The 12,489-nt window shown below is 42.0% G+C and overlaps 1 protein-coding gene across 2 annotated transcripts in view; it reads right to left on the reverse strand.

Moving 5' to 3' along the window:
• Positions 1 to 12,489, reverse strand: part of IFIH1 (interferon induced with helicase C domain 1) — a 166,127-nt gene that overhangs the window by 21,721 nt on the left and 131,917 nt on the right. For both annotated transcript variants that reach the window (XM_053698379.1, XM_053698377.1), the window contains exons 10-11: positions 9,656 to 9,883; positions 3,848 to 4,104 (exon numbers count right to left, since the gene is read on the reverse strand). In XM_053698379.1, the coding sequence (XP_053554354.1) occupies positions 3,848 to 4,104; positions 9,656 to 9,883 (485 nt within the window). The remainder of the gene's footprint in view (positions 1 to 3,847; positions 4,105 to 9,655; positions 9,884 to 12,489) is intronic.

The following is a 12,489-nucleotide window of genomic DNA, read 5'->3' on the forward strand; positions in this document are numbered from 1 at the left end:
GTTTAAAAAATGTTCCACTCACACTGGGAACAGGGGCTACAATGTGAAATTCTAAGTGCTAATTTTGCAAGAAAACAAGTATGTTTAATATCCCTTTAATGTTAAACTGATTGATTGGAACATATTATCAGTTTAGCTTAGTTATCTTGGTATATTTTGTTAAAGAATAATTCTAGGTGAGCTCAGGAGTGTTCACTTGTCTTTAGCCATCTGACAACAGTGTATGCAACAATGCCTATAGCAATTGTATACATAGTTACAAACCCTGCTGCACAGAACACTAAAGAGATGTGCATGCTCCTAAGCTCATATCAGCGCACCTAGGTTTACTCTTCAACAAAGGATATCAAGAGAAGAAAGCAAATTTGAAAATATAAGTAAATTAGAAAGTTGTTTAAAATTGCATTATCTGTCTGAATCTTAATTTTGACTTTACTGTCCCTTTAACCCAATGCATACAAGAAGAAATGATGTACGCCCTGCATACCCTGCAGCATGCGCAACTCATAAGTGTCCAGGAAAACATGGCTGAGGTAGCAACCCTATGTACACATGATATTCACATTTGTAAAGGTAAGTTTTTAATTATTTATCCATCTTTTCCTAAACTATTTTGAAAACAAAGTACTAAAACCATTTTATTAAAGGGACAGTCTAGTCCAAAAAAAAAACTTTCATGATTCAAATAGGGCATGTAATTTTAAAAAAAAAATTCCAATTTACTTTTATCACCAATTTTGCTTTGTTCCCTTGGTATTCTTAGTTGAAAACTAAACCTTGGAGGTTCATATGATAATTTCTTAGACCTTAAAGAGGTTGCCTTATCTGAATTCAATTTGACAGTTTTCCCCCACTAGAGGGTGTTAGTTCATGTGTTTCATATAGATAACACTGTGTTCACGCATGTGGAGTTACCTAGGAGTCAACAATGATTGGCTAAAATGCAAGTCTGTCAAAAGAACTGAAATAAGGGGACAGTTTGCAGAGGCTTAGATACAAGATAATCGCAGAGGTAAAAAGTGTATTAATATAACTGTGTTAGTTATGCAAAACTGGGGAATGGGTAATAAAGGGATTATCTTGCTTTAAAAACAATCAAAATTCTGGTGTAGACTGTCCCTTTAAGTCATTATCATTATGCGACTGTCATTTATGCTGTGCTTATTTCATTTTCTTATTTAGAACTCAACTCTAAGTCACAAACTGAAATCTGTTCTCATAATGTTACACAGACAATATTGTTTGCACAAACAGCTTAAAATTTGATTGCATTGCACATTTATTAAAGATCGATTTCCTTGATGATCTCAAGTAAACAAACCTTTTTCACTGCATGAAACACAAGTAATTTCAAACATGGCTACCATTTAACACAGTATTCTCCCCAGGGCCGGCTGATTCTACTAAAATATTAAATGTTTTCAATGTTTGTTACTTATATTATCATTTAATCAATTTATATTAAATTAGGCAATTCATTTGTGCAAACTTTTCTGTGGAGAACACTGTAATTCATTATAAAAATGACTTTCCCTTCTCGATTATCAGTTTGGTGCCCACAAGATACACTAGTAACACTAATTAGTCATGGTTTGAGAGCGTTGGCCTCCTGTCACCCCTCATGGTTAAGGACCACCTACCTTTTCCCAACCTGCCCACTCCAGCCCAAATTCCTGCCTAGCTCCACCCCAGTGTAACGTGACTCTAACCACAATTTGTAGCCAATCTGCCTCATATTTTCCTGACTAAGCCAACAGCCTCCCAAGTCCAGATAGACCTCACAAAATGGTGGGTGCTATATTTAAATATATGAAAAATAATAACTTTATTTGATATAGCCAATCCATCCCTCAAAGTCAGTTTAAATTAATACTAAATTAAAAAAATCTATCATGATTCAGATAGAGCATGCAATTGTAAGCAACTTTCTAATTTACTCCTATTATATTTTTTTTCTTTGTTCTCATGCTATCTTTATTTAAAAAGCAGGAATGTAAAGCTTAGGAGATGGCCCATTTTTGGTTCAGTACCTGGGTTATGCTTATTGGTTGGCTGAATTTAGTCAACAATAAGCAAGCGCTATCCAGGGTTCTGAATCGAAAATAGGCTGGCTCCTAAGCTTTACATTCCTGCTTTTTAAATACAGGGAGTGCAGAATTATTAGGCAAGTTGTATTTTTGAGGATTAATTTTATTATTGAACAACAACCATGTTCTCAATGAACCCAAAAACTCATTAATATCAAAGCTGAATAGTTTTGGAAGTAGTTTTTAGTTTATTTTTAGTTATAGCTATTTTAGGGGGATATCTGTGTGTGCAGGTGACTATTACTGTGCATAATTATTAGGCAACTTAACAAAAAACAAATATATACCCATTTCAATTATTTATTTTTACCAGTGAAACCAATATAACATCTCAACATTCACAAATATACATTTCTGACATTCAAAAACAAAACAAAAACAAATCAGTGACCAATATAGCCACCTTTCTTTGCAAGGACACTCAAAAGCCTGCCATCCATGGATTCTGTCAGTGTTTTGATCTGTTCACCATCAACATTGCGTGCAGCAGCAACCACAGCCTCCCAGACACTGTTCAGGGAGGTGTACTGTTTTCCCTCCTTGTAAATCTCACATTTGATGATGGACCACAGGTTCTCAATGGGGTTCAGATCAGGTGAACAAGGAGGCCATGTCATTAGATTTTCTTCTTTTATACCCTTTCTTGCCAGCCACGCTGTGGAGTACTTGGACGCGTGTGATGGAGCATTGTCCTGCATGAAAATCATGTTTTTCTTGAAGGATGCAGACTTCTTCCTGTACCACTGCTTGAAGAAGGTGTCTTCCAGAAACTGGCAGTAGGACTGGGAGTTGAGCTTGACTCCATCCTCAACCCGAAAAGGCCCCACAAGCTCATCTTTGATGATACCAGCCCAAACCAGTACTCCACCTCCACCTTGCTGGCGTCTGAGTCGGACTGGAGCTCTCTGCCCTTTACCAATCCAGCCACGGGCCCATCCATCTGGCCCATCAAGACTCACTATCATTTCATCAGTCCATAAAACCTTAGAAAAATCAGTCTTGAGATATTTCTTGGCCCAGTCTTGACGTTTCAGCTTGTGTGTCTTGTTCAGTGGTGGTCGTCTTTCAGCCTTTCTTCCCTTGGCCATGTCTCTGAGTATTGCACACCTTGTGCTTTTGGGAACTCCAGTGATGTTGCAGCTCTGAAATATGGCCAAACTGGTGGCAAGTGGCATCTTGGCAGCTGCACGCTTGACTTTTCTCAGTTCATGGGCAGTTATTTTGCGCCTTGGTTTTTCCACACGCTTCTTGCGACCCTGTTGACTATTTTGAATGAAACGCTTGATTGTTCGATGATCACGCTTCAGAAGCTTTGCAATTTTAAGAGTGCTGCATCCCTCTGCAAGATATCTCACTATTTTTGACTTTTCTGAGCCTGTCAAGTCCTTCTTTTGACCCATTTTGCCAAAGGAAAGGAAGTTGCCTAATAATTATGCACACCTGTTATAGGGTGTTGATGTCATTAGACCACACCCCTTCTCATTACAGAGATGCACATCACCTAATATGCTTAATTGGTAGTAGGCTTTCGAGCCTATACAGCTTGGAGTAAGACAACATGCATAAAGAGGATGATGTGGTCAAAATACTCATTTGCCTAATAATTCTGCACTCCCTGTAAAGATAGCAAGAGAACAAAGAAAAATTGATAATAGGAGTAAATTAAAATGTTGCTTAAAATTGCATGCTCTATCTGAATCATGAAAGAAAAAATGTGGGTTTAATATCCCTTTAAGTGTAAAAATAATAATAAGTTATACCTGTGTCATGGCTTTAAAATCACTATTATTTCCTGCACCAATGAGGTAGTGAGCTCGTATTCCCACTTCTTTAAACTTGTCATTGTCGCAGATCCAGTTATATAGGGCAGCAGCACTTTGCCTCGTCTTAGTAAATATAATTCCTCTAGCTTCACTTTTTTTAGTGAACTCTTCCAGCAGGGTTCGCCGGAGTTTAACAAGCTTTTCATTCTCATATTCTGGATTTCGAGCCATCTTCTCCAGGTCACCCTTATAATCTACAGATACAGTCCAGGAATACATATTATGTCATACATTGTATCAATTTTATCTAGAGACAATATTAAAACCAGCTAGTATATACATATAGGATATTTCAGACAAAAAAATATGATGAATTTTAAGGGATATTAAAGTCATTTTGTTTTCATGCATCTAAAAAAAAGAGATTTCAATATGCATTAATTTTTTTTAAAGATGATACTGTGCTGAAAAATAAATATTTTTTGTTTGTTATAATGCTTGTGGGGTGTGTCACTGTCCACCAATAGAATTGTGAGAGTTTTCCTTATTAGCCAGTGAGCGCACAGACCAACCCGTATCATGCACCACCTGTTTCAGAATAAACAGCTTTAACTTTTTCATTTAAAATATAAACATGCTTAAGTAGTGTTCTTTTATATGTATGACTAGTCCTAAAGCCTGTTTACACGGGCCATTGTTTGCAGTACAGCGGTCCCACCCCTTGCTCTCTCTCTCTCCCTCTCTTTTGCTCTCTCTCTCCCCCCTCTCTTTTGCGCTCTCTCTCCCCCTCTCTTTTGCTTTCTCTCTCTCCCCCCTCTCTCCCTCCCCCTCTCTTTTGCTCTCTCTCTCCCCCTCTCGTTTGCGCTCTCTCTCCCCCTCTCTTTTGCACTCTCTCTACCCCCTCTCTTTTGTGTTCTCTCTCTCTCCCTCCCCCTCTCTTTTGCTCTCTCTCATCCCTCTCTTTTGCTCTCTCCCCCCCTTTTGCTCTCTCTCCCACCCCCCTCTCTATTGCTCTCACTCCCCTCTCTTTTGCTCTCTTTCCTCTCTTTTGCTCTCCCCCCTTTTTTGCTCTCTTTCCTCTCTTTTGCTCTCTCTCCCCCTCTTTTGCTCTCTCTCCCCTCTCTTTTGCTCTCTCTCCCCTCTCATTTGCTCTCTCTCCCCTCTCTTTTGCTCTCTCTCTCCTCTCTTTTGCTCTCTCTCTCCTCTATTTTGCTCTCTCTCTCCTCTCTTTTGCTCTCTCTCCCCCCTCTTTTGCTCTCCTCCCCATCTTTTGCTCTCTCCCACCACTTTTGCTCTTATTCCCTTCTCTTTTGCTCTCTCCCCTCTCGTTTGCGCTCTCTCTCCCCCTCTCTTTTGCGCTCTCTCTACCCCCTCTCTTTTGTGTTCTCTCTCTCTCCCTCTCTATTTTGCTCTCTCTCATCCCTCTGTTTTGCTCTCTCCCCCCCCTCTTTTGCTCTCTCCCCCCCTTTTGCTCTCTCTCCCCCCCTCTTTTGCTCTCTCCCCTCCCTCTCTTTTGCTCTCACTCCCCTCTCTTTTGCTCTTTTCCCTCTCTTTTGCTCTCCCCCCTCTTTTGCTCTCTTTCCTCTCTTTTGCTCTCTCTCCCCCTCTTTTGCTCTCTCTCCCCTCTCTTTTGCTCTCTCTCCCCCTCTCTTTTGCTCTCTCTCCCCTCTCTTTTGCTCTCTCCCCCCTCTTTTGCTCTCTCCCACCTCTTTTGCTCTTTTTCCCTTCTCTTTTGCTCTCTCTCCCCTCTCTTTTGCTCTCTCTCCCTTCTATGTTGCTCTCCCCCCCCCTCTTTTGCTCTCCTTCCCCTCTCTTTTGCTCTCTCTCCCTTCTCTTTTGCTCTCACTCTCCTCTGTTTTGCTCTCTCTCCCACCTCTCTTTTTCTCTCTCCCACCCTCTCTGTTGCTCTCTCTCCCCCCCCCTCTCCGTTGCTATCTCTCTCTCATGGCCATGGTCGCTCCTGCCCGACCCCGTCCCCATCACACCCGCCCGGTTCCGCCCCTGTCACACCCGGCCCCTCCCCTGTCATGCCCAGCCCCGTCCCCATAATGCCCGGCCAGCCTCGCCCCCATCATGACTTGCTGCCCCCACCCCCATCATGTCTATAGTTTTCACGGCGGACAGGTCAGTTTGTTGAAGGCCAGGTGTGTTTGTCCTCACAGTCTTTACTGCGCATGACAGCTTTGGACAAACACACTTGGCCTTTTATATTATAGGATATATATTTGTCACATTCAATGCCCCTTTAAAATGTTTTTATTCCTAGTGCACATGCTATTTGTACACAATAATTGTGCTGTTATTTCCATGCCAGCTCTGCAGCTGGGGACTACAGTTCCCTGCATGTTGTGGTGACGGACTGGGAGGCGTGGTCCACTCTGAGCACCTTTTTGCCAGCCTCTGATTTGTGAAGGAGTGAGAGCAGAGGCAGACAGCTTGTGAGGAGCAAGTGGCAAGACAGAACAGCACTGAACAAGTTAAGAGACAGAGGAGCATTGAACAAGTGGAGAGACAGATAAGTATTGAACAAGTGGAGAGACAGTACCAGATTGAGCAAATGGAGAGACAGAGCTGAGCAGTAAGCAAAACAAGTGGAGTGACAGAGCTGAGCAGTAAAAGAAGTAGAGAGACAGAGCTGAACAGTGAGTAAAAGAAGTGGAGTTACAGAGCTGGGCAGTTAAAGAAGTGGAGAGACAGAGTTGAGCAGTGAGTAAAGAAGTGGAGAGACAGAGATGGGTAGCAGATGAAGTGGAGAGACAGAGCTAATCAGTAAAAGAAGTGGAGTGACAGAGCTGATCAGTAAAAGAAATGGAGAGATAGAGCTAATCAGTAGAAGAAGTGGAGTGACAGAACTAATAAGTAGAAGAAGTGGAGTGTCAGAACTAATCAGTAGAAGAAGTGGAGTGACAAAGCTAATCAGTAAAACAAGTGGAGAGAGAGAGCTAATCAGTAGAAGAAGTGGAGAGTCAGAGCTGGGTAGCAGATTAAGTGGAGAGACAGAGCTAACCAGTAAAAGAAGTGGAGTGACAGAGCTAATCAGTAGAAGAAGTGGAGAGACAGAGCTGAGCAGTGAGTAGAAGACAAAGTCGAGAGACAGAGCTGATCAGTAAAAGAAGGGGAGAGACAGAGCTAATCAGTAGAAGAAGTGGAGAGACATAGCTGGGCAGTGAGTAGGAGAAGTGGAGTAGAAGAATGTGGAGAGACAGAGCTGGGTAGCAGATTAAGTGGAGAGACAGAGCTAATCAGTAGAAGAAATGGAGAGTCAGAGGTGGGTAGCAGATTAAGTGGAGAGACAGAGCTAATCAGTAAAAGAAGTGGAGTGACAGAGCTAATCAGTAGAAGTGGAGAGTCAGAGCTGAGCAGTGAGTAGAAGACAAAGTCGAGAGACAGAGCTGATCAGTAAAAGAAGGGGAGAGACAGAGCTAATCAGTAGAAAAAGTGGAGAGACATAGCTGAGCAGTGAGTAGAAGAAGTTGAGAGACAGAGCTGAGTAGCAGAAAAAGTGGAGAGACAGAGCTGATCAGTAACAAAAAGTGGAGAGACATAGCTGAGCAGTGAGTAGAAGAAGTGGAGTAACAGAGCTGAGTAGCAGACACAGTGGAGAGAAAGAGCTGATCAGTAAATGAAGGGGAGAGACAGAGCTAATCAGTAGAAGAGAAGAGACAGAGCTGAGCAGTGAGAAGAAGAAGTGGAGAGACAGAGCTGAGTAGCAGAAGAAGTGGAGAGACAGAGCTGAGCAGCAGAAGAAGTGGAGAGACAGAGCTGAGTAATAGAAGAAGTGGAGAGACAGAGCTGAGTAATAGAAGAAGTGGAGAGACATAACTGATCAGTTAAAGAAGTGGAGTGACAGTACTAATCAGTAAAATAAGTGGAGAGACACGGGTGAGCAGTGAGTAGAAGAAGTGGAGAGACAGAGCTGATCAATTAAAGAAGTGGAGTGACAGTACTAATCAGTAAAATAAGTGGAGAGACACGGGTGAGCAGTGAGTAGAAGAAGTGGAGAGACAGAGCTGATCAATTAAAGAAGTGGAGTGACAGTGCTAATCAGTAAAATAAGTGGAGAGACACAGGTGAGCAGTGAGTAGAAGAAGTGGAGAGACAGAGCTTATCAATTAAAGAAGTGGAGAGACAGAGCTGATCAATTAAAAAAGTGGAGTGACACAGGTGAGCAGTGAGTAGAAGAAGTGGAGAGACAGAGCTGAGTAGCAGAAAAAGTGGAGACACAGAGCTGATTCTGGGGCATATTTATCAAGCTCCGAATGGAGCTTGATGTCCCGTGCTTCTGGTGAGCCTGCAGGCTCAGCAGAAACAGCAGTTATGAAGCAGCGGTCACAAAGACCGCTGCTCCATAACCTGTCCGCCTGTTCTGAGCAGACGGACAGACATCGCCGGAAATCAACCCGATCGAGTACGATCGGGTTGATTGACACCCCCTGCTGGTGGCCTATTGGCCACGAGTCTGCAGGGGGCAGCGTTGCACCAGCAGCTCTTGTGAGCTGCTGGTGCAATGCTGAATACAGCAAGCGTATTGCTCGCCGTATTCAGCGAGGTATTCAGCGAGGTCTGTCGGACCTGATTCGCACTGTCGGATCAGGTCCGACAGACCTTGATAAATTGAGGCCTCTGTCTTATCAAGAGGAGGCAAGAGGAGGCATTTACCACTGATGAACATTACTTAGTTTAAATGTTTTATAGAAGTGATAGGAAAGTCACATTTAAATTGACATGATTCAGATAGAGCATTCAGCTAATTCCCAGTTGTACACAACTGCTACTGGAGCTAACTTTAACTATGTGTTTAATCCATATGCACAAACAACAGTGCAATAATAAAATGCTCTGACATATTAGAGCATTTTCTTTGTGCCCTTGTTTATCCCTTTAAGTGATCAACAATATTGCTGCTGTTAGAGCTGTTAAATGAAAGTGAAAATAAAATAGGGTGCATATGCATGTTATGTCATTGTCTAATTGCACTAGTGCTTGCCTATACAGATGTGCTTACTTCAAGTTAAGAAGAACCGGTCATGTGACCAATGCTTCTTAACCTCTCTGCCACTTACAAGGTGGTGGAGTTGAATCACTGTATACTTTGTTTGCTTTGGTGACTGACAGGTGACGCTGCACAAGAAAACACACAAATATGGGCAGACAGGGTCCCTAGCTTAGAACATTTTCTGCCCATGATAAATGGGGGCCTATGTGTTTAACCCCTGCATAGTCAGCTCTGGATCGGCAATGCAGTGTTGATTGTGAGCAGAACACTTCTCATGAGCCAATCATAAGAAGCACAGGCACATAACCGCCACTCACTGCCTGTGTTCAGTTCAGGAGAGGAAATTGTTTTCAGGGAGTTAAACACATAGGTTTAGGCAAAGTGCCAGGTGTGGGGGTTAAGCCATTGGGGCCGATTTATCAAGCTCCGTATGGAGCTTGATGCCCCTGTTTCTGCACAAGCCTTCAGGGTCGCCGGAAACAGAAAGACCTAAAAGACCGCTACTCCATAACTTGTCCGCCTGCTCTGAGGCCGCGGACAGAAATCAACCCGATCGAATACGATCGGGTTGATTGACACCCTCTGCTAGCAGTCGATTGGCGTATCACGTGAACTGCTGGTGCAATGATAAATGCCGACAGAGTATGCTGCCGGCATTTATCAATGTGCAGCGGACATGATACACTAGATCGTATCGTGTCCGCTCGCACTATGATAAATCTACACCATTGTCACAAAGCTGCTTATCAAGCACACATTTAGGTTTTTTTTCTCAGTTTTAAAAGACTGTCGCACATAACAACACTTACCATAAAATAAATCAATAAGATAACTATCTGTTTCATCAGCTTTGAAGAACCCTGGAGAACCATTGGTTTCACTCAAAATATATTTCTTGTTCTTTTCTTCATTATAAAATTTGATAAGGTGCATTAATGCATCATCCATGCGAATTGTGTTATTGATCTGCAAAGCGTCATTGTATTTCCTTAGGTGTTCTGCACAAACATGCTCCTTTCGCTTTTCTTCTGTGGCAGCTGCATTTAACACAAAATCATTAGGATAATCGTTAAAGTGAATTGTTTAATTAAAGGGACATTTTATTCCCTTTAGTGTGTTGTCATTAAATATTTTTCCTGATGTAGGGCAAGATTACAAGTGAGGCACATATTTGAGCTTACGCGAGCACCTCTTTCAGTGCTCACTTTTATTTTAATACGTGTTTTTTTTCACACTTCACATCTCATAATTTTGCGCCATTATAACTTTTTAAGCAATAATTTTAACCAGACAGTGCTAATATGAGTGGTACTGTACTGTGACATAATTTTTCCACTTTTTATTTGAGTGTAACAGGAGGTCTGAAGTCACACTAACCCTACGAGGGTAAATCACAATTGAGCATTTACTTTCAACTCGTAATAGCACGCTACTTCTGACGCATTCAAACATCAGTGTGCAACAGTTAGTGCACCACTTGTAATCTAGCTCGTAGTGTTATATTTTGCTTACAAATAGTTACTTTACCATTATTTTGTTATATGAAATTGCTGTCTTTGTCTATTGAAACCACCAGTTATACTGGAAAAATATGAATACTGCTGTATTCATTCTTTATATAAAAGTTATGCAAACAAGAAGCAGTGGTATCATCTTACCAGTATTGACATTTGAATATACAGAAATAGATAAGATAAATATTATTTTGTATATAAAGAGATAAGAAGTTCGGTTCTCTATGCAAGCTCGGCCCACTTAAACTGGCTGTGGCTTTATTAACCCCTTAATGACTGACATACCCTGTACTTTTGTGGTCATTAAGGATATAACTAGTGCACCTTCGCTGACAGCGGTGAAGAGAACTGCACTATATCCAGCAGATGTTTGGGGTTATGTGAATGACTGCCGATGTACAGAGTATGTCTGCGTTGTTGGTAGTGGTTAAGCAAAATGATCTATTTTATATGCAAAAATAATAATAAAAGAGCAAACATTTAAAGTTATTGTAAACGTTGGTGATTCCATCAACAATATTTGTAATGAATCATTAAATGAGGGGTACTTTCATTCATTAAAATAAAAAAATGCTTCATTTTTAAAATAATTCACCTTTAGGAGCATATTTATCAAGCTCCGAATGGAGCTTGATGTCCCGTGTTTCTGGCGAGCCTGCAGGCTCGCCAGAAACAGCAGTTATGAAGCAGCAGTTATGAAGCAGCGGACAAAAAGACCGCTGCTCCATAATCTGTCCACCTGCTCTGAGCAGGCGGACGGACATCACTGGAAATCAACCCGATCGAGTTGATTGACACCCCCCTGCTTTTTAAAATTAAGCATCTACTGCCTAGCCCCTACTGAAAAAGATTATACACACCATTCGATACCCCACAACTCGTACTCGCGGATAGATTACATCCTATGCGATACATGGACACTTGATAAATTTGCTACCCCAAGGATTAAGCCCTGCCTATGGTCAGATCATGATTTAGTTAGTACCCAACTCTCAATCTTACAACCCCCTGACTGTAGACCACTTTGGAGGCTCCCAGACCAGTGCCTTGCGGAATCAGAGATCCTGCAACTCACTGAGTTAATTTCTGAGTTTTTGAAATTCAACGACACTGGTGATACTAAATTTGAAATTGTATGGGCAGCACTCAAAGCCTACTTAAGAGGCCACTTCATAAAGAAAAAGGCCCAGTGGAAGGCAACCCAAAAGGTTCCCTTGGCAAAACTGTATTCAGATTTGAGACCCCTTGAAATGGCCAATAAAAAAACTCCTGATCCTGCACTTGCTACTCAGGTAGAAATTATAAGATCTGAAATCAACAAGCGGGAACTATTAAAAGTCTAAGCTAACCTGTTTAAACTAAAACAGATCTACTATAGTAAAGGAAATAAAGCTGACAGGCTCTTAGCCCGCAAGCTTAGAAATTGAGCGGTCAACAGCAGAATCCCGGCTATTAAATCGGCACGAGGAATAGTCCGTTCCCCCAAGGAGATTGGCAACGCTTTCTCGGATTACTATGCTGCCCTCTATGATCTAGATGGCAGCTCTGGTGAACTGCCGCCAAGTAGAGAGGAATTGGGGCGGTTTCTAGCAAACCTGCAATTTCCAACACTGAGCAAGGACTCTATGGAGGATCTAGAGAAACCTTTTAATCTTGAAGAAATAAAAACAGCTATTTTGTCGCTGAAACCCCACAAGGCCCCTGGCCCTGATGGATTTACATCATTATTCTACCGGACTTTTGCCCCACTACTTTCCCCTTTGCTTCTTCGGCTGTTCAGTGGAGTGGCCAAGGAAGGCAAGATCCTTCCGGAATTTTTGGAGGCCAACATTTTGACCATTCCTAAAGAAGGAAAAGACCCAATGGAATGTGGGAGCTATAGACCCATTTCCCTTATCAATGTTGATATTAAGATCTATTCAAAAGTCCTTGCAACCAGGCTAGGGAAACATTTGCCCTCTGTAATTCACCTTGACCAAGTCGGGTTTGTTCAAGGCAGAAAAGGTACCGACAATACCCGCAGGTTACTGAAGGTCTTCTCAGAAACATATGATATGGGCCTGCCCCTTCTCGCCCTGTCATTAGATGCCGAAAAGGCATTTGACAGGGTGAGATGGGAATATATGTTT

The sequence above is a fragment of the Bombina bombina genome, chromosome 1 (assembly GCF_027579735.1).
Source record: "Bombina bombina isolate aBomBom1 chromosome 1, aBomBom1.pri, whole genome shotgun sequence".
Lineage (NCBI taxonomy): Eukaryota > Metazoa > Chordata > Amphibia > Anura > Bombinatoridae > Bombina > Bombina bombina.